This window comes from Cornus florida, unplaced genomic scaffold (assembly GCF_030987335.1).
Source record: "Cornus florida cultivar Cherokee Brave unplaced genomic scaffold, ASM3098733v1 CherokeeBrave_3.0.0_Hap2_Chr05, whole genome shotgun sequence".
NCBI classification, from domain to species: Eukaryota; Viridiplantae; Streptophyta; class Magnoliopsida; order Cornales; family Cornaceae; genus Cornus; species Cornus florida.
The window spans coordinates 73842848-73865254 of NW_026775575.1; the positions used below are offsets into that span (position 1 = coordinate 73842848).

At 37.4% G+C, this 22407-nt stretch overlaps 4 protein-coding genes across 4 annotated transcripts; 1 reads left to right on the top strand and 3 right to left on the bottom strand.

Moving 5' to 3' along the window:
- Positions 1-1084: 1084 nt before the first annotated feature.
- Positions 1085-1697, bottom strand: LOC132306847 (auxin-responsive protein SAUR21-like). Its single transcript, XM_059804414.1, has one exon. It carries the CDS (start codon positions 1593-1595, stop codon positions 1311-1313), a length of 285 nt encoding a protein of 94 aa, XP_059660397.1. The 5' UTR covers positions 1596-1697; the 3' UTR covers positions 1085-1310.
- Positions 1698-2471: 774 nt separating this feature from the next.
- LOC132306845 (uncharacterized) lies at positions 2472-3909 on the top strand. The gene has a single exon (XM_059804412.1). It carries the CDS (start codon positions 2655-2657, stop codon positions 3198-3200), a length of 546 nt encoding a protein of 181 aa, XP_059660395.1. The 5' UTR covers positions 2472-2654; the 3' UTR covers positions 3201-3909.
- Positions 3910-5283: 1374 nt separating this feature from the next.
- LOC132306846 (auxin-responsive protein SAUR21-like) lies at positions 5284-5840 on the bottom strand. Its single transcript, XM_059804413.1, has one exon. The coding sequence runs from the start codon at positions 5733-5735 to the stop codon at positions 5448-5450; it is 288 nt and encodes a 95-aa protein (XP_059660396.1). The 5' UTR covers positions 5736-5840; the 3' UTR covers positions 5284-5447.
- A 10064-nt stretch (positions 5841-15904) lies between these two features.
- LOC132306844 (auxin-induced protein 15A-like) lies at positions 15905-16717 on the bottom strand. The gene has a single exon (XM_059804411.1). The coding sequence runs from the start codon at positions 16628-16630 to the stop codon at positions 16328-16330; it is 303 nt and encodes a 100-aa protein (XP_059660394.1). The 5' UTR covers positions 16631-16717; the 3' UTR covers positions 15905-16327.
- Positions 16718-22407: the final 5690 nt, after the last annotated feature.

Consider the following 22407-nt stretch of genomic DNA (forward strand, 5'->3'; position numbering starts at 1 on the left):
TTTTTTTTTTTTCACAACACAATAATCAACAATATATCACATATATTTAATAACACATAGTGTCATGTATATACACATAAAATTCAAGCATATAAATTCAACTTTAGCATGTCATCTTATACAATTCAAATAGGTAATACACATATGGTCAATTATCACATGATATACAATTATCATATTAAATACACAAGACTCATATAAGCATAAACAATTTTCATGAAATTAAAACATACTATATCCAAATTTTTAAGGAGGAAATTCACAAAAAATTAAAGAATGTGGGTATTAGAGACACCTGCCTCAAGAATTGCAAAAAACCCCGATTTGCCCAATCCAAACCCTAGAATTCGAAATTCTTAGGGTGCACCAAAACCACCTTTGTTCCGATCAAATCGAAGATCTCGACGCGCTTTCCGTTTTGCCGCAAACGGCTCCCAAAAATACCAAAAATTGAGGGAGAAATCTAAGTTTAAAGATTGAAACCAAAAGAAAAAGAAAAACTCTAGAAATAGGAGGAGAGAGAGAGACTTATGTGAGAGAGAGAATTTGTGAGGCCAATGGTGGCCTTTTGCCACTTAAAGTGGTGGTGGTTTAATTTTCTTTTAGTTTCTTTTCTTTTTTACACCACACAATTATATATATACATTTAATAATTCACCGCCACATAAATATAATAAATAAGATGCATGAGGTGCAAATGGACCGACCGGCCCGAAAAACGAAAAAATGCAAAAATGATAACTTTGACATTTCAAAGAGTCTTGAACTCAATGAAATGTCCCAACTAACTCTCGGACACAACCGGCACACTCTATGGTGTTCTGCACGCAAAACGAGAAAAGTCGTGTCCGGCACGCAAAACGAAAAAAGACGAGAATACCCTTGCATGAACGAAAAATTCCTGAAAAATGGCGAAATTCAGAAATATTCCAAAATTCTTCCTCTATTTTACTGCAGACACTTCAAAATTTACATTGATTGATCTGATCAGAAATATTCAGATGTCAGCCAACGGTATATTGTATTCTCCACCATCTTATACGCACATACCAGGTAATTAAATATATATGTAAGCGTTGACAGATTAGCAGCATTTGTATTAAATGTTATTTGGCTAACAAAAAAAAAAATAAGCAACTCAATTGATGCGAAGAAATTCAACTCAGTTTACTTCATAGAAATCAAAGGTTACATCAAATTTACAAGAAAGAACCAATTCTTCTATTTCAAAATTGGAGCAATTGGTTTCTTTTGGTCAATGGTGTTAGAATATCTGTCCCTAGTGGCTAGCCATTCCCTTATCTCCATGCTTAAGAGCAATTCAAATTGCAAGTGAGATGGATGAAGGTTTCTTCTCTGCATGGGATGGTGAGACCGCCCATTGGATGATCAAATCCAAACTCTTCTTCAGCCTGGCTTAGCAAGTTTTGGAATGAAGGATGCTTCAAGTATGAAACCGGGACTACAAATCTCTTCTTCTCAGTTTCTCCAACATAAACAGCCAAGTGGCCTTTTGGTACACCCTTTGCCACTGGAATTGAGAAAACCTGGAGGAGCTTCTTAGCATGAACAATTTTGAGCAAGCGGACACCCATAATTTGTATCAAATGTTTTTTCTCGGAGAAGTAGCAAGTAATTGATTGTAGGACTTTGTTAAACAAGAGAAGCTTTGAGACGTGAGTGGCTGATGTTGGATTGGAACACATATATATATAGGGTATACTTATACAGGCTAATATTATCATATGGATTGAGTGGTTAAGAGAGTAGTGCACTGTGGTCCATTAATGACATATGTCATGAGGTATCACATGGCTATGCCTCACAACAGAAGGAACATGTTAATATTTCATGATGTAACATATCCGAGTGCCTTGTCATGGCTTATCAGTATGACAAAACAAACAACGGAGATGAAGTTGAAGTTGAAAATATGTTATTGAATGTGGCCTACTGATTATAACTATATCAATACTGTCCATGCATCAAATAAACACAGAGGCCACAGGTGCTATGTATGTTAAAGCACCAACGAACATGGGATTAAAGAAGTTAGGTGATCTTGTGACAATGTTCATTGCAAGTGTGTGTGATGATATGAGTGGTAAAGAGGCATTTAGATGGGGCTCATGGGACATGTTAGCACAAGAAGATCACAAGGGGTTGCCTTGCAACTCATGATCATCATGAATTTAGAATGATAGAATTTTAACTAAAATGTATATTTGTTGAAGACATTAAGCCCTACCACTCTGGTGAGATAGCCTAGAGTTGGGATCTAATTTAGAGTACATTTTCATGGACCATAACAGAACAGACAATGAATATGTGGGTGGCTTCTCATGGCCTATCACTATCACAGAACAAACGGTGTAATATGTGTGTGCCTTGTCATGTCCAATTTCTATAACAGAACACACAATGGAGATGAAGTTGAAAAAAAGTGGCCTACTACTTCTAACAATAAATCAATACAGGCCATGCATACTTGTTAGGGTTTGAGATCAGATAAACATAAAGGTCACAGTTGTTGTGTATGTTATGGCACCACCGAACATGGGATTTAAGAAGTTAGCTGCTGATCTTGTGGCAATGTTCCTTGCAAGTGATAATTGGTGATGATCATATAAAGCTTGGACCTAAAATCGGATGGGATGAGTTGGAAGACAAAACCATGTGATCCTTCATGTGCTAATGTCTTTCACAAATTGCCATCTAAATCCCTCTTCACCACTCATTCCACATTGCAGAGGATTTTCCACTATATATATCCACATATGAGTCAGTCTACAACCAACACAAATCTTTACATTCTTCAGTATCAAAGCTTTCATTTGTTCTACAAATTCTTTCTAAACTTCAGAGAGAGTGAGAGAGAGAGATTTATATATACAACAATGGGTTTCTGTGTGCCTCGTATTGTTCATGCTAAGCAAATTCTTCGACTGCCTTCTTCGACAACAAACCAAGCAGATTCTGTGGTTCTAAATGTCCCAAAAGGCTACTTTGCAGTTTATGTTGGTGAGGGGGAAAAGAAGCGTTTTGTGGTTCCAGTATCATACTTGAACCAACCTTCATTTCAGGACTTGTTAAGTCAAGCTGAGGTAGAATTTGGTTTTGACCATCCAATGGGTGGTCTCACAATTCCCTGCAAAGAGGGGATCTTCATCGATATCACCTCACAATTGAGTAGATCATGAGACATTTCTATTTATATAGACACAATTTTGTAAAGCAATAGTCTCCATGTACAAATTTCAATTTAAAGTAGTGATCATGATGTTCTCAGACAATTTAAAATACATATACATTATTTCATTTAAATCTTTGTTGCAATATATGTATGTATGCATAAAATATGTCCATGGTAAGATCTGAATGTAAAAGTACCTAGTTTGTAATGCTGCACATACTATAAGTGGTTGTTCCATGGTTCGTGGATCGTCTCTAGAGCCTACAGAAGTGAGGCCACCAGGCCAATCTAATATTTGTAACTGAACTAATCAGGAAAGTCGGAGGAAAGGGAAAGAGGTTTTGGATGTCAAGGCAATAGGTTATATGGATGTCCTAACATCAACTAAATCCCAGCTCATTTGATCACCAGTCTAGAGAATAATTGTCACAACTGGTATATTCGTGAACTATAATGTGAAAACTCATCCTCTCGAGATGTACCATTGATGTTCAACGATCACCAGGCATCTTACACATATCCCATGCTCATCTTGAAGTACACCGGCTTAAATTTCATCCTTCAGCATACCCATCTGAAATCTGGCCCAAGCTTTTATCATCACCAATTAGCACTTGTATGTGTTGAGGAGCAATGTCACATGAGCAACTAACTTGTTCAATCTTATGTTGTGCAGCGATATATACTATTGGAGGTCTGTGTTTATTAACAACAAACCTAATAAACATGTAATGTGGCAACCAATCCACAGTGCCTCGATTTTTCTAATAAATTTGGACCTACAATATTGATTCACGTGAACTTCAATTAATTTTTTTGTATTGAAAATTGATGCAATTTTTTGATTGATGACCTTCTGTAACTGTATAATATTCCAAACCTCCAACAAGACTTTAGATTCACTGGTTTTCTTGTCTATTACATTTCAGTTTTCTTAAGCAACCACAGTGTGGGTCTGCTGCATATTTCAAATATATTTGAGTTGCTCCTGTAAGCTTTCATTAGAAACTTTGTTTCTAATCCAGTCTAATCTCCACACTGGTTTTAGAACTTAAAAATGTACTAATTCTGACTTCGTTCAACTCAATGGTTGTTTCTTCCGTGAGATAAAAATTGCAGAAGATTAATCTATTCAGTAGTTACAAATTTCACCATATAATGCTTATGCTATGTTTTATCATATATACAAGAGTGGATTTGTATCTCGCAATCATGTCCCTTTGGCTAACATCTGAAAATTATTTGATCCAAATGGTCTAGTGGATATATATGTTATAATCAGTAGGCCAGAAAGACATAATTTCCACTAGACCTCCATTGTTTGTTCTGTATAGTGATTTTAAAGCTCACCTCCTGAACATGTACCACTAACATTAGTTTTGTATAGACAAAAAAATTAGACTATGTCATTTTCAATTGCTAAAAGCCAAATTTTAACGACGATTAACAAAAATGCTAACTTCATGATCCATTTAATGTGTCCCTCAACCAGCCATTAGTGTATGTGTAAAATTTAACGTGTTAAAGTTGCATTTTCTCTTTGCATGATAACATACTATAAGCATTATGTGGTGAAGTTTGTATCTGCCAAAAAGAAATATAAATACTCTGCAATATTCTCTCTCACATAAGAAAATACTATGGACTTGAATTGGGACAAAGTCAGTACATTTTCCAATTCTAAACCACAGTAAGAGGCATGACAAACCTCCATTCTAGTGGTCATCTCAAGTACTTAACAGATGTTATTGTGAGAAATGTACCGATTGTTAAAAAATGATGGACCGATCTCACTTTTGGCTATTTGAAATAAGTGTACCATATATGGGGATTCTTCCTCCATTTTACTGCAGATACTTCAAAATTTACACTGATTGATGTAATCAAAAATATTCAGATGTTAGCCAAAACAAAACGAGACGTAGCTAACCAACTTCTAGGATAGACGTATATTGTATTCTGCACCATCTTATACACACATACCAGGTAATTAAAAATATATATGTAAGCGTCAAGCGTCAACAGATTAGCAGCATTTGTATTAAAAGCTATTTGGCTAACAAACAAGCAAAATTAAGCAACTCAATTCATGCGAAGAAATTCAACTCAGTTTACTTCATAGAAATCAAAGGTTACATCAAATTTGCATGAAAGAACCAATTCTCCTACTTCAAAATTGGAGCAGCTGGTTTCTTTTGGTCAATGGTGTTAGAATATCTGTCCCTAATGGCTAGCCATTCCTTTATCTCCTTGCCTAAGAGCAATTCAAATTGCAAGTGAGATCAATGAAGGTTTCTTCTCTGCATGGGATGGTGAGACCGCCCATTGGATGATCAAATCCAAACTCTTCTTCAGCCTGGCTTAGCAAGTTTTGGAATGAAGGATGCTTCAAGTATGAAACCGGGACTACAAATCTCTTCTTCTCGGTTTCTCCAACATAGACAGCCAAGTGGCCTTTGGGTACACCCTTAGCCACTGGAGTTGAGAAAGCCTGTTGGATGACTTGCTTAGCATGAACAATTCTGAGCAAGCGGACACCCATAATTTGTATCAGATGTTTTTTCTCGGAGAAGTAGCAAGTAATTGATTGTAGGTCTTTGTTAAACAAGAGAAGCTTTGAGATGTGAGTGGCTGATGTTGGATTGGAACACATATATATATAGGGTATACTTATACAGGCTAACATTATCATATGGATTGAGTGGTTAAGAGAGTAGTGCACTGTGGTCCATTAATGACATATGTCATGAGGTATCACATGGCTATGCCTCACAACAGAAGGAAATTGAAAATATTTCATGATAAAACATGTCCGAGTGCCTTGTCATGGCTTATCACTATGACAAAGCAAACAATGGAAGTGAATTTGAAAATACGTTATTGAATGTGGCCTACTGATTATAACTATATCAATACTGTCCATACATCAAATAAACACAGAGGTCACAGGTGCTGTGTATGTTAAAGCACCACCGAACATGGGATTAAAGAAGTTAGGTGATCTTGTGACAACTGGTGATGATATGAGTGGTAAAGAGGCATTTAGATGGGGCTTATGAGACAAGTTAGCACATGAAGATCACAAGGGGTTGCTTTGCAACTCATGATCATCATGAATTTAGAATGATAGAATTTTAACTAAAATGTATATTTGTTGAAGACATCAAGCCCTACCACTCTGGTGAGATAGCCTAGAGTTGGGATATAATTTAAGTCAGAGTTGGTACATTTTTATGTTCTAAAAAAATGTGGAAATTTAATTATAACCCAGAGCCCCTCCCTCTGTGGTTGCTTAAGAAATTTGAAATGTAATAAAGAAAACTCATGAATCCAAAGTCCATTTTTATGTTCTAATTTAAAATTTTGGTTGAAATTGATCTAATCCAAAGTCAGAGTTAGTTCATTTTTATGTTCTAATTTAAAAACTTGGTTGAAATTGATCAGTAGAACTTTGTTGAACAAGCGTTGAACAAGAGAGAAGCTACCTTTGACACTGGGTGGATAATGTTAGCACTTAGCATAGGCTGCATAGATATATATATATATAGGCAAATGCTATATGGGCAAGCATTCTTATAATGAGAAGAGATGAAGATATTACTGTAATGTGGCCCACTAAATACATATTTCATGAGGTATCACATGGTTGTGCCTCCCAACAAAAATACAAAAAATATGACATTTTTGGTGCTGTAACAGAACAAGCAATGGAGGTCAGTTTGAAATTGTATGTGTTTGCAGCCCACTGATTATATTTTACATCCTAAATCCTATTTGGATACATAAAAAAAAAAAAAAAAAATTCCTATACAGTAGGGTCTAATGTTTGTTAGGTTAGCAGCAATAAACACAAAGACCTCGAGTACAGTATTTAGCGACACAAAATGAATTTGACAAATTAGTTGCTCATGTTACAATGCTACTTGACATGTACAAGTACAAATTGTCGAATTGGTGATGATATAAGCTTGGCCAGAATTTCAAGTTTAGGAACCCTAAATCTGTGTAGAGAGATTCTTAATGTAGTGGTTGAATTGTGGCTTGTTATGTGTACAAATGCTCCCAAAGGGCATTCCCAACGCATTCATGGCCCATTCAGTTTAATTTGGCTAATGTTTTCAAGGTTTTAACTTTAACATGTTAGAAACCAAGGAATTGGCAAAGTGCATGCTCAAGTGTACAGTTGTACCTCGAGTGTTCTTGATGAAGCTTCCCTTGTTTGATCTCTTCCTCCCATAATTCCAGTAAGCCAGATACACATAAAGTTTTTGTATCTATCTCACCTATAGATCTCCGTCACTGAACTCCGCAGAGGATAATAAATTTCCCTAGCAGATAACAGCACAAGATAATAAATTTCCCTAGCAGATAACAGCACAAAATGCAAATAATTGCGAATAACTAATTCCCTAGCAGATAACAGCACAAAATGCAAATAATTGCCAATAACTAATTCAATAAAAGCCCCCCCCCCCCCCCCCCCCCCCCCCGGCCGCCGCGGGCGGAAACTAGACCCTGCAAAACCCAATAAGAGTCACTGGCATCAATTTCATCACCAGAATGTTATCAAACACCAGAATGTTATCAAACACCCTAACGACCCTAGCTGATAAAAAAAATTGGCATAACCTCCCCTAAAAATGGGCCCATAACCTGTTTAAATGAATTTTTTAACCTGTCCCAGCACAATAAACATATAATACATTCTAACATCTCTTTTATCCATTCACCATGCCTTAACTTAGTTCCTCTCATGCTGGAACATCCACACACCGATTAATCTAAATTATCTTAATTACAGTCCCAAAATACATGGTTGAGATTTAAAGTCCCTATCTTACAACATTACATGATACAATTGCATAGAAATATATATACCATAATTCCATTAGTTTCATTTACATCAAACAAAAGATAAGTTCGTTCTTAAGTTACAAGGCCATGAATACTAACTTAATTACATTTCCACAACTATGAATATACATAGAATGGTCAAAATACAAAATAACAAACAACCTTCTAACAACTTTCAAGCTTGAGGTGAATTGTCGTCCACCGGTTCATTTCCAAGACCTGAAAAAATAATAATATAAATATATGGGGTGAGCAAATTGCTCAGTAGGTGGCACCTAAGACACGCATCTTGTGTCCCCGTGAACCTAAACAAGGAATAGGACAATAGGAATCGGGGTCATACTGTGTAGGGAAAATACAACATAACATACAGTCTCAACACAATCAATATGGAGCAATGAAATGCAGTGCATGTTAATGTCACTCCCCATTTTCAACAATTCAAATCCACCAATTTCAAACTGTTAATGTAACCCCCTTTGGTGACTCCGCAGCGTCGAGAGAAGGATTGGCTACTATCCCTGACCTTTGGTGACTCCGCAGCGTCATTATGGGGCCCAGATAGCTCAATCACGCTAGGGCAATCTCCCTAGTTCCCTCTAGGTTACATTAACCTACCGGTCCATTGGTGACTCCGCAGCGACCAAGTTTTCTCAAAACTCTTTTTCATCAAAACTTGTTTCCCCCAAAAGTTCCCCTTTTTGTATCAAACAATTTCTTTCCTATTTTGATACCCAATGACATGCATGATCATCATATGCTTTCATGATGCCATGATACATGAAAGATTCATACAATACACAATTTAACATGCTCCCATTCAACAATTTACAAAGAAATTACTAGCACCATAAGCATAATGGAAGCTACACATACACATGCTTTCCATACAACAAATTCTACTAAGATATAAACACTGAAGCATGTAAAATCAACATCTAAGCATGTTTGTCTCACAAAACCACATATACACATAAACATGAATCTCATTTACAAAACCAACACATTATTAGAGGTAATCAACTCAATTAAACATGTTAAGCATCAATTAACAAGGATTAATTCACTAGGGGGCAAGAACTCATGGATTAGAAACCCCTACCTCTTAGAATTGCGAAAACCCTCAAAATGGGTCCAAATTTCGAAGTCTCTAGGGAGCACCAAAACTGAAATTGCTTGTACCCACGTGTATAGTTCGTCGTGCTCTCCGTTTTGCCTCAAACGGCACTTAAATCTACCATGTAATGAGAGAGAAATCAAGATCCAAAGTTTGGCTTCCAAAAGAAAAGAAAAATGAAGGGAAATGAGGGAGAGAGAGGAAGAAACGGGGAGAGAGAAAAATGAGAGAGAAGGAGTGGTCTCTAAACCACTAATGTATTAGTGGTGGGTCCCTCCACTTCAAAATTTGATTTTCCATTATTCTTTTGTCACAAAATTCTACACCACATAACATGTACAATGCACCACATGCACATACCACTTAGTCCACACGAATTTAAATGTACCAATTGCAATTGGACCCAACCACAATCCCGTACGCAAAACGTGAAATGACAGAAATACCTTTGCGGCAACAAAATTTTCAGAAAATTAAAAAATGGCAAAAAAAATTGGAAACGTCACAATCTACCCTCCTTAAAGAGATTTCGTCCTCGAAATCTACCCTCCTTAAAGAAGAGGCTCCCAACCACAATCTTTCTGAGAACTCCTCACAAAATCCCAAGACTAATAACTCAACAACCATATTGCCTTTGACACTAGCGTCAACAGGTAATCACACATTGCCGCCAGAAAACTCAATGATCACCACTCCTATAAGGGAACTCATCACTCGCAACATTATGCACAAAACCCACTGAATCCTATACTCGACTTAAGACCAACACTGGTCTCCTCTACACTGCTACATAATACTTCGGAGCTCGAAGAAGAATGGTCACAAGACCCTGGAACATGACAACATCCTATCACACTCATCCTTCTAAAGGGCAATTCAGACCCCAAATGAGAAACCTCATCCAGCACACAATCAGACTCAAACCCAATCTACACGTCATTGTCCAATCCAATACTCGTCATCCAACATACGGCTATACTCCTACAAAATCATACAATGACCACCAATGACACTAACTGATAATTATAATACTGGTCAACTTCAAGATAACTAAATGATGAATTCCCCAACAATCATACAATCATGATGTACTACTCTGAATTCTGAACACAAATCCTCAAAACGAGATTCTCTATAATCAATGATTGTACCACTAACCCGTTATCAAACACCCAATACCACCTAACACCTTCCGTCACCCAAGATAAATCAGGTAAGTCCACATTGTCACACCAACATAACATACAGTACCATACTATCACTATCACTAACAAGTCGGAATGATCATTGACCTTGACCCAATATCGTGCCAAAGAAGGATTGATTCAGGAGAAATAGTGGGCCAGGCCACTCTCATCCTCAATCTAATCTCGACATAGACATCGTTCCTATCCTCAGGTCTAAACCTCAAACACAACCCTAAACAGTCCACAAAACAACTATAAGATCCACTCCCTAACCAATCCATCACTCTACGTAACCTCGACCGCCATACAACCACATACCAGCTTTAAAGATCCTAATCGCACTTTAATCACACAACCCTTAACAAGCGGGAAACAAAACGACCCCAAACATCACAATTACCAATCAGCACAAAAGATCACAGTCTCCTCATAGCACCTATATCAGGTAAACAACTCAATATCACCATTTGGTTTAATTCTTACCTCTTCAAAACACTCGATGCGACCTCTCATGCCTGAAACCTCAAAACCAAAGTCAATTATCCCTACTATTCTCCAATGGAATCCCATAATCATTTTCTAGTTGTATAACACCCAAGCAATACGAATATTTATCCTTAAGTCACTAGTAAAATCAATCACCTCTAAAATCATCCGAATACATGAGTCATATCATATCACTTAATTATTCTCAAATTGCAATTCATGAAACATTCCCTAGCCACCACCGCGAATAAAAACATTAGAAATACAAACCTCATTTGGCAACTTGTGCCTCAAATTCTACCAGTCAAAACCATCCTCAAAACAAGGACTACAAAACTAAGGCTATACCTCCCTCCGTGAAAGTAAGTCAACCCCTCCAATCAAAACCTCAATCGACGAACTCTAACAAAGTAACACTCACTAGCAATTCCGTCCTTCCACGGATGCACACAACTCCTAAACAAAGACAAGACTCATAACAAACGACGTCCTTGCCAGGACTAGAACAACAGAAGAGTAACAAGCCCCGCTCTCACAAGAGACCAACAACTCGCACCTGTATGCACCCGACACCCTATTACACGTTACTCATCAACTATCCAACCATGGACCCCCACTCGCTCCTGAGATGAAATGAACTTCCTATGCACTAGGAAAAGAACCAACTAGTAACACACAGAGAACTACGAACACCAATCTAGGCGACCTCGCCACAAACAAACCGTCACGCTCTATTAACACAAATACCTCGCACACACTACACTAACCAAAACTAACCAGATAAAAGCACCAATGCCCTTAACATACTAACACTAGGAAACATTGCTGTAAATTGGACACCGCGTCCCCTCCTACCCGATAATCTCCAAATGAGAAACTCTGTGAAATATAACGACACCTGATCACCTGTTCCACCTCTACCCTTTTGAAGTTGACACTACCTTAATCACCATGTACATAAACTCGTGACCTCAATCACAATGACATTACAACTTGTCAAAGAAAAGGGTGCCTATCTAGCAACACCGTCCTCACTGACCCCAACGTTCACACCATCCATAATTGCCTCAACTAGCACATAATCCATCACCTACCTGATAACACACAACAAACGACTCGTAATTTCCAAACTACATTTGGATTATATCTTAAACCACTCTGCTCATTAGCACCAAGCAGCACACTAAAACACCATAATGCCTCTACTGCCACTTATTCCAACCACAGTTCTATCATATCCTCCCACTGGACCATCAAACCACAATTATAAGACTATTCCTTAAATATCCTTAAGACAATATCATCATAACAAAAGAACAAACATTACTCTCGATACTCCTCATTATGATCACTATATATATATCCCTAAAAAAAAAACCTCAATACGGCAATGCCATGCCAACAAATCCTCAAACAAAATGAGCACAAGATCCGGAATACTCAACAACCACTTGTCTCCTTAGAATCATCTATAATACAATCATTTATGAACGCTTAATCGACCACCTAACCTATTGCTTCTAAGGTGATTGACATGACTAAGCAAGAAAATTTTGTGTCCTAAGTTCAACATCATTACCACTACCATCACCATCTCCGTTACTTGTTAATCCGAACAATCACCAAGGAAAACACTAATGAAATACTATAAACAATTGTCATTACATACCTTCGTCCACAGGAGGTCTCTTTGGTGACTCAATAGGAGAAACAACTGGACTGGCTACACGACCCTGAGTCTCCCATTCCTGTGACTCCCCAAGCTGAACACCGATCTGTGATACTGAAGGTCGAGTCGGTCCTTGCTCTGAACCTACCTCGCCAATTAGAATTCCACCTCTTTTGGGACAATCCTTCTTCCTATGGTCTAGCTAACCACACACAAAACAGACTCCAGAACTAGGCCGATCCCAAGGGCACTCCGCTCTCAAATGACCAATTTGCTTGCACTTATAGCAAGCCTTCTCGACTTTAGAGGATGTCCCCGGCGGTGAAGCAAAAACAGCAAGAGAATAAGAAGAATCACCTTTTAACATTTTTCGTACATGACTGTCACACGACATCTCCCTTTCCTTAACTTGTTTCCAAAAATCTCCACCTCTTGATCCGTCTATAACCCCTATTCTCACTAACTGTGCCATCGACCTCTGGGTCTCTATGACTACTGCACGTACAAAATTTGTCATAGCCTCAACCAAATTCTTAACCAAAAAATCCCAATCAAGGAACTCATCCTGCTCCCCATCATCATCTGCTTCTCTACGTCTCTTCGAAGGCATGATTCTAAGAATAGAAAGAAGGAGGTCAAATACAACACAATTATACAACCCTGACTCAAAGCTTTGAACATTCACACACAATAAGGGCACCTAGCCATAAAATATGAACCCGTTCTATAGTCGTGCTCAGGATGACTACACGCCAAATAGCTCAATCCACGAGCTAGAAGCCCACGCCATCCGTTCGATAAGAACTGGCTCCCAACAACCCTGAAGCTACCGAGCTCCTCGCCATATCAGGTCAAACTCACATAACCATCAACGCCGTGACAATTACCCCAACGTACTAGCTATCATTCCAATGCTTAACCTTATTACTACTACATAAGGATATGGACACATACACATATGCGAGGTGGATGAAACTTACAATACCATCGTTATAAACAATACTGCACGAACCGTGCCTACTACTTGCCATTGCCATAACTCTCATACTTATCATCATAACAAGATCAACAAGTCTTTAATCCTCATCATAGTGACAATATGCATTACTTTAAACATATAAACATGTGATCACATAGCAATTAAGCAGGTAAGCAAGTAAGCAAGGAAGCATGCTTCTTAAATAGTTAAACACTTTATCATGTAACACACAGGCATGTAAACAATTTAACATGCTCTTTCAAATATCAAAACACATAACAATTAATCTCATATGCAATGCAAACAACTTCCCATGCAATCCTACATAGGCCTCTACCCGTCGTCCTAAGGTTATCGAACCATCGCTCTGATACCATCTTTGTAACGACCCTAACTGATGCCAAAATTTTAAAAAAAATTGGCATAACCTCCCCTAAAAATGGGCCTACCACAACCTGTTTAAATGAATTTTTTAACCTATCCCAGCACAATAAACATATAATACATTCTAACATCCCTTTCATCCATTCACCATGCCTTAACTTAGTTCCTCTCATGGTGAAACATCCACACACCAATTAATCTAAATTGTCATAATTACAGTCCCAAAATACATGGTTGAGATTTAAAGTCCCTGTCTTACAACGTTACATGATACAATTGCATGAAAATATATATACCATAATTCCATTAGTTTCATTTACATCAAACAAAAGATAAGTTCGTTCTTAAGTTACAAGGCCATGAATACTAACTTAATTACATTTCCACAACTATGAATATATATAGAATGGTCAAAATACAAAATAGCAAACAACCTTCTAACAACTTTCAAGCTTGAGGTGGATTGTCGTCCACCGGTTCATTTCCAAGACCTGAAAAAAAAATATATAAATATATGGGGTGAGCAAATTGCTCAGTAGGTGGCACCTAAGACACGCATCTTGTGTCCCCGTAAACCCAAACAAGGAATAGGATAATAAGAATCGGGGTCATACTGTGTAGGGAAAATACAACATAATATACAGTCTCAACACAATCAATATGGAGCAATGAAATGCAATGCATGTTAGTATCGCTCCTCATTTTCAACAATTCAAATCCACCAATTTCAAACTGTTAATGTAACCCCCTTTGGTGACTTCGTAGTGCCGAGAAAAAGATTGGCTACTGTCCCTGACCTTTGGTGACTCCGCAGCGTCATTATGGGGCCCAGATAGCTCAACCACGCTAGGGCAATCTCCCTAGTTCTCTCTAGGTTACATTAACCCACCAGCCCGTTGGTGACTCCGCAGCGACCGGGTTTTCTCAAAACTCTTTTTCATCAAAACTTGTTTCCCCCAAAAGTTCCCTCTTTTGTATCAAACAATTTCTTTCCCATTTTGATACCCAATGACATGCATGATCATCATATGCTTTCATGATGCCATGATACATGAAAGATTCATACAATACACAATTTAACATGCTCCCATTCAACAATTTACAAAGAAATTACTAGCACTATAAGCATAATGGAAGCTACACATAGACATGCTTTCCATATAACAAATTCTACCAAGATATAAACCTGAAGCATGTAAAATCAACATCTAAGCATGTTTATCTCACAAAACCACATATACACATAAACATGAATCTCATTTACAAAACCAAATCATTATTAGAGGTAATCAACTCAATTAAGCATGTTAAACATCAATTAACAAGGATTAATTCACTAGGGGGCAAGAACTCATGGATTAGAAACCCCTACCTCTTAGAATTGCGAAAACCCTCAAAATGGGTCCAAATTTCGAAGTCTCTAGGGAGCACCAAAACTGAAATTGCTTGTACCCACGTGTAGAGTTCGTCGTGCTCGTTTTGCCTCAAACGGCACTTAAATCTACCATGTAATGAGAGAGAAATCAAGATCCAAAGTTTGGCTTCCAAAAGAAAAGAAAAATGAAGGGGAATGAGGGAGAGAGAGGAAGAAACGGGGAGAGAGAAAAATGAGAGAGAAGGAGTGGTCTCTAAACCACTAATGCATTAGTGGTGGGTCTCTCCACTTCAAATTTTGATTTTCCATTATTCTTTTGTCACAAAATTCTACACCACATAACATGTACAATGCACCATATGCACATACCACTTAGTCCACATGAATTTAAATGTACCAATTGCAATTGGACCCAACCACAATCCCGTACGCAAAACGTGAAATGACAGAAATACCTTTGCGGCAACAAAATTTTTAGAAAATTAAAAAATGGCAAAAAAAATTGGAAACTTCACAAACATTGCTGATCCATCAACAAAAATGTCGTGTTTGTTTACCAAGTTTAGCAGTTCTTATTGAAAATGGTGCTTGTTTACCAAGTTCCATTTCCTTTCCTCTGACTTTCTTGATTACTACAATTACAAAAATTAGATTGGCATAGTGGCCAGACTTGTCTAGACTGGAGATGATATATTGTATATGTGTGTGTTACTGGAAGAGAACCATAAACTGCTGCCAGATCTCCATTTGACCCAAAAAAAAAAAAAAAAAAAAAAAAAAAAAAAAAAAAAAAAAATTGCTAACTGAGTTTAATTGAAATATTTAGCAAAACAAAAAATAGTTTAATTGAAACAAATATATTTGATCATAGAATTCAACAAAAAAAACAAAATGCACACCAACGTCGATATCAAATCAATAGCAACAAATTTTTTGAAGAAATAATGTATTTGCTTTTGAAATTGTCTGAGAATAGCATGATCTCTACATCATAATATTTTCATTAAGGTACAAAATTGAAATTTGTACATGGAAATGATGACTACTGCTTTACAAAATTGTGTCTATATGCATAGAATTGTCTCATGATCTGCTCAATTGTGAAGTGATATCAATGAAGATGTCCTCTCTGCAGGGAATCGTGAGACCACCCATTGGATGATCAAAACCAAATTCTTCCTCAACTTGACTTAACAAGTCCTCAAATGAAGGCTGGTTCAAGTATGATATTGGAACCACGAATCGCTTCTTTTCACTCTCACCAACATAAACTGCAAAGTTGCCTTTTGGGACATTTATAACCATGGAATTTGCTTGGTTTGTTGTGAAAGAAGGTAGTCGAAGAAATTGCTTAGCATGAACAATACGAGGCACACGGAAACCCATTGTTGTATATGTAAATCTATCTCTCTCTTTGTGTGAAGTTTAGAAAGAGCTTGCAGAAGAAATGAAAGCTTTGATAGTGAAGAATGTAAAAGACTTGTTTTGGTTGTAGACTGACTCATATGTGGATATATATAGACTGAAGGCTTTATGGAAAATCCTCTGGAACGTGGAATGAGTGGTAAAGAGGGATTTAGATGTCAATTTGTGAAAAAACATTAGCACATGAAGGATAACATGGTTTTGTCTTCCAACTCATTGGCAATAATTTAGAATGATAGAGACTAAAGTTTATATTTGTTGAAAAACATCATGCCCTACCACTACTTGTAACAGCCTACAGAGGATTTTATCTTAAAATTAAAGAAATAAGGGAACTGATTATAACATACATCCAGCAGACCATTTGGATCAAATATTAAATCAATATCAGGGTCCGATTTGCCTATTACATTTTGTAAGTTCATTTAGAATATAATATATTTTTTAGGCATGCGGCCATACCGGTACAAAGGCCAGGTTTGCTAATGTGTTGTGAAACAAAGGCCAGCATTATGTCTATAATTATTATTAAGAAAATTAAAGCAAGATGAAAATTTTGAGTGCAGGAACCCCAAGTTTTCAGACAAAGCAATTATATAGTAGCTGCATTGTGGCTGGAAATGAAACAAATGCTCCCGGGGAACCTTGTCAACATACTTATGGGAGATTGAACTCCCAAGTCATGCTACAGATGACTAATATCACTACTAATCACTAGCCATTCCATTTGAACTTGAGACAAAATTCTTGTGAGAAATGTGATAACAACTATAAATTGATGGAAATCTCATTTGTGATGATTCAAAAGAAGTGTAACCATTTCAGGGAATTCTTATTCCATATCACTGTAGATACTCCAAATTTGTAGGACCTAATGACCAACATCTTTCAGATCATAGCCAAATTGACCTAGTTATTTCCCAGCATCTTCTTGGAAACAAAATGAGTAGGTAGATAAATGACTTGGTTTTTTTCACTTCTTCTTTTGTTTAATTATTTTAAATGGTGAATTAAGAGGAATAAAGAGGGACAATATAAAGAGATCATCAAGCTAGCATGTCATCGTTAATTGCCATTAAGATTTGGCTTTTGGTTTGCTGTCAAAGAAGGCAGTCAAAGAATTTACTTTTGGCTTTTGTTTTTCAGATGTTAAGCAAATGTACCTCTACAAAATTAAAATGGTAATGGCAGTGTGAATCCACATAATAGATTTGGCTTTTGGTAACTAAAAATGGCAGCAGGCATAATTATACTGTTAATACCTATATGCAAGGGACAGATTAGCAGAATTTGTACTGAAAAATCTAAAAGAAAGAAAATTTTAAGCTTCTCAATTGATGCGAAAAGATTCAACTCTCAGTTTACTTCATAAAAATCAAAGGTTATATCAAATATACAATAAACAACCACTTCTTCTGTTACAAAATTGAAGTAATTGGTATCTTTTGGTCAATGGTGTTAGAATATCTGTCTCTAATGGCTAGCCATTCCTTCTTCTCCTTGCTTAAGAGCAATTCAAATTGCAAGTGAGATCGCTGAAGGTTTCTTCTCTGCATGGGATGGTAAGACCACCCATTGGATGATCAAATCCAAACTCTTCTTCAGCCTGGCTTAGCAAGTTTTGGAATGAAGGATGCTTCAAAAATGAAATTGGGACTACAAATCTCTTCTTCTCGGTTTCTCCAACGTAAACAGCAAGGTGGCCTTTGGGTACACCAGTGTCTTGAAATTCAGAGAAAGAATATGAGAATAAAAACTCAATTCGATTTATTCATTGATGAGTATTACATTCAATTTATAAAATAGGATTAGCTAAAATAGGTAACAAATTACCTACCAATTAGCCCTAAATAAAGGAGTAAATAATTCAATCCTACAGCTGTACTATAAGAGATAAAATCTCAACACTCCCCCTCAAGTTAGTGCATAGATGTCACACATGCCCAACTTGTCTAAAAATTTTGAAAACACTTTATTTGAGATTGCTTTGGTGAGAATGTCGGCTAGTTGATCATCAGATCGAATTTTAGGCAACTCTACAATTTTCCCATCCAACTTCTCCTTAATGAAGAATCTGTTTATTTCAACATGCTTTGTACGATCATGTTGAATTAGATTATGGGCAATATCACATGCTGCTTTATTGTCACAATATAGTCGAATCGGTTTTCCAAGTAGAGGACCCAAATCCCGCAAAAGAAGTCTTAACCACAAAGTTTCACAAAGTCCAAGTGCCATACCTCTGAATTCAGCTTCTGCACTCGAGCGAGCAACAACATTTTGTTTCTTGTTTCTCCATGTAACAAGATTACCTCCTACAAAAGTGAAGTAACCAGAAGTAGATCGCCTATCATCTATAACTCCAGCCCAATCAACATCAGTATATGCATCTATGTTTTGATAACTAGCATTCTTAGTGAACAAAATTCCTTTTCCAAGAGCAGATTTCAAATACCTCAAAATATGCATAACTGCATTCATATGTTGCTCTCCAGGATCAAGCATAAACTGGCTAACAATGCTCAATGTATAAGCCAGATCCGGTCTCGTGTGTGCTAAGTACATCAATCTCCTTACAAGTCTTTGGCATCTTCCTTTATTAGTAGGTACTTGGTTGGACTCAACACATAACTTCAGTCCTTCTTCCACTGGTGTCTCAGCTGGTTGATATGCTGTCATGCCAGTCTCTTGTAATAGATCTAAGGTATACTTTCTTTGAGATATAAAGATTCCTTTATTAGATCGAGATATTTCGATCCGAAGGAAATATCTCAAAGGACCTAGATCTTTCATTTCGAATTCTCTGGACAAATACTTCTTGAGAGCCTTCATTTCTTCAGGATCATTCCCTGTAACCACCATGTCATCTACATATACAATGAGTGCAGTGATCTTAACTTGTTGTTTCTTCAGAAATAATGTGTGGTCTGAATTGCTCTGACAATAACCAAAGGCTATCATTGACTTTGTGAATCTTCCAAACCATGCTCTCGGAGATTGTTTAAACCCATATAATGATTTCTTTAACATGCAGACCTTCCAAGTATACTTTTTGGGTATCATGCATCCTGGTGGAAGATCCATGTAGACTTCTTCAGATAATTCATCATGCAGAAAGGCATTCTTCACATCGAATTGTTACAATGGCCAATCCAAGTTCGCAACTAAAAACAACAAGACCCGAATTGTGTTGATTTTGGCTACAGGTGCGAACGTCTCTGTGTAATCAATTCCATAGGTTTGGGTGTAACCTTATGCCACCAATCTTGCTTTAAAGTATTCAACTGCGCCATCTGCTTTATACTTCACAGTGTAAATCCATCGACATCCAACTGGTTTCTTTCCTAGTGGAGGATCAATGAGTTCCCAAGTTTCATTTTTTTGTAGGGATTTCATCTCCTCGTTCATAGCTGCTTTCCACCTAGGGTCAGTTAAGACTTCCTACACACTGTTAGGAATAGATATAGTAGATAATTGATTTACAAATGACAAATTTGATTCTGACAATCGATGGTTCAACACATAATTGCTCATAGGATACTTAACTTCACTAGAATGTTCGGGTTCATATGTGGGTTTAGGAATACCTCTAGTGTGACGCGGTGGTAATTTTTTTCTAAGCGGCTCCGGCACTAAATCAGGAACATCTTCAGTAGGCGATTGGTTTGATATATCAGTTGCGAGGGACTCGAACTCGGACGACGATGGGTTTGGCTCCATACTTTCCATTTCTGGGCGTTCATCACCACTTTGATCCAAACTTATACCACTTGAATCCAATTCACCTGATTCCTGATTGGTTTGTCCACCTTGTGAGTCATTAACACTAGAATCACTGTCCTCAAAGATGTGACAATCATAATCTAGAGTCTGAATTTCGTTCTGGTACTCCCCCTGAAGTTCAAACGCAGAGGAAAAATACATTGAGTCTTCATGGAAGACAACATCCATTATGATAAACATTCGTCGAGTGGGCGGGTGATGACAGCGATACCCCTTTTAATGAGTAGCATATCCGAGAAAAACACATCACAATACGCGACGAGTTAGCTTGTTGCGTTGATGCTTATGGAGGTGTACAAATGCGACAACCAAAGATATGAGGAGGTAGATTTGCGACGGTTGGTGCAACAACTACATCAGTGAGAGCCTGCAATGGTGTCCGAAAGGCAATAGAGCTGGAAGGTACTCGATTGATGAGATATGTTGCAGAGATAAGTGCTTCTCCCCAATACGATAATGGCATATGCGCTTCTATCAATGAAGCACGAACAACCTCCAACAAGTTTCAATTTTTTCGCTCTGTAACCCCATTCTGCTTAGGTGTATTGGAACAAGTGGTTTGATGAATAGTTCCATATGCTTCCAAATACTGCTGAAGGTCAAAACTCTGATATTCTCCACCATTGTCACTACGGAGAACCTGAACATGTGCATTGTATTGCGTTTCAACCATTTTATGAAACTTCTAAAACAATAAGTTCACTTCACCTTTGGACTTCATCAAGCACAACCAGGTCATCTTGGTACAGTCATCAATAAAAGTAACAAACCAACGGGATCCACATAAAGTAGTGACTTTGGACGGACCCCAGACATCAGAATGTATAATCATAAAAGGAAGTGGACTTTTATACAAACATAATGGATACGAAACACGATGGCTCTTTGCTAGTTCACAAACATCACAGCGGAAACTAGAAATATCACATTTTGCAAATAAACTAGGAAATAATTTTTTCAGATAACCAAAGAAAGCATGCCCCAGACGTCGATGCCATAGCTAAAGATGTCAGACTTTTTTCTCTCCCCCTCAGAACCATCCACTGTCAATGCTTATCGTAGCTTGTCGGAACTTTTGGACATCAAGTCTAAGTAATACAATTTCCCTCGCCTAATACCACAACCAATCGTCTGTTTTGTTTGGATGTCCTTAAACACACAAAAATCAGGCCAAAAAATGACAACACAAGATAAAGCTGTGGTTATATGGGAAACTAACAAAAGATTAGAATCTAAAGATGGAACAACTAAAACAAAATGTAACGACCCAAATCCACTGGATCCAGATCATTAAACGGGTCATTACCCAACCCAGAATCATCCAAGGGTATTATGGTCCTTTCACGTTAAATTTATATATAACAGTCCAACAAGGACAAGATAGTCATTCGTCACAATTCTATTATTTTGAGACTTCAGGGGTATAACAGTCTTCTACTTATATCACATAATAATTAAGATAAAATCCGGGCAATATAGTCCTTTCCGTGGTTAAAATGTAATTATTAAGTTTTATTGGGTCATAAAATAAATACTCATAACTTTAAATAAATGAATAATTAGGGAAACAAAATAAAAAATTTATGGAACAAGAATCGGTCGACGTGTACACATTATACGTCGACTAGTCACGCACAGTGATTGGCTCACTGCCAAGATACCGGTTGACGTGTGGGGGTATTCACGTCGACTGGTTTGGAAACTCACTGTACAGGATACCGGTCGACGTGTGAGAAGCTACACGTCGACTGGTTCAAGCTATACGTCGACTGGTTCACACTATACGTCGACTGGTTCACGCTAAACGTCGACTGGTTCACTCTATACGTCGACTAGTTTTGGGTAATCCACGCTCGAAATTTCCGCTGTCCCATATACACCAACTTTGGTAACTAATCACCCAATTACCACCATTACACGTGTACGTATTTATATACAATTCAAAACCTAATACG

What these genes read in the sequence shown, in the direction of transcription:
- LOC132306847 (XM_059804414.1), bottom strand. Translation starts at nt 1,595, where the DNA reads ATGGGTGTCCGCTTGCTCAAAATTGTTCATGCTAAGAAGCTCCTCCAG.
- LOC132306845 (XM_059804412.1), top strand. Translation starts at nt 2,655, where the DNA reads ATGAGTTGGAAGACAAAACCATGTGATCCTTCATGTGCTAATGTCTTT.
- LOC132306846 (XM_059804413.1), bottom strand. Translation starts at nt 5,735, where the DNA reads ATGGGTGTCCGCTTGCTCAGAATTGTTCATGCTAAGCAAGTCATCCAA.
- LOC132306844 (XM_059804411.1), bottom strand. Translation starts at nt 16,630, where the DNA reads ATGGGTTTCCGTGTGCCTCGTATTGTTCATGCTAAGCAATTTCTTCGA.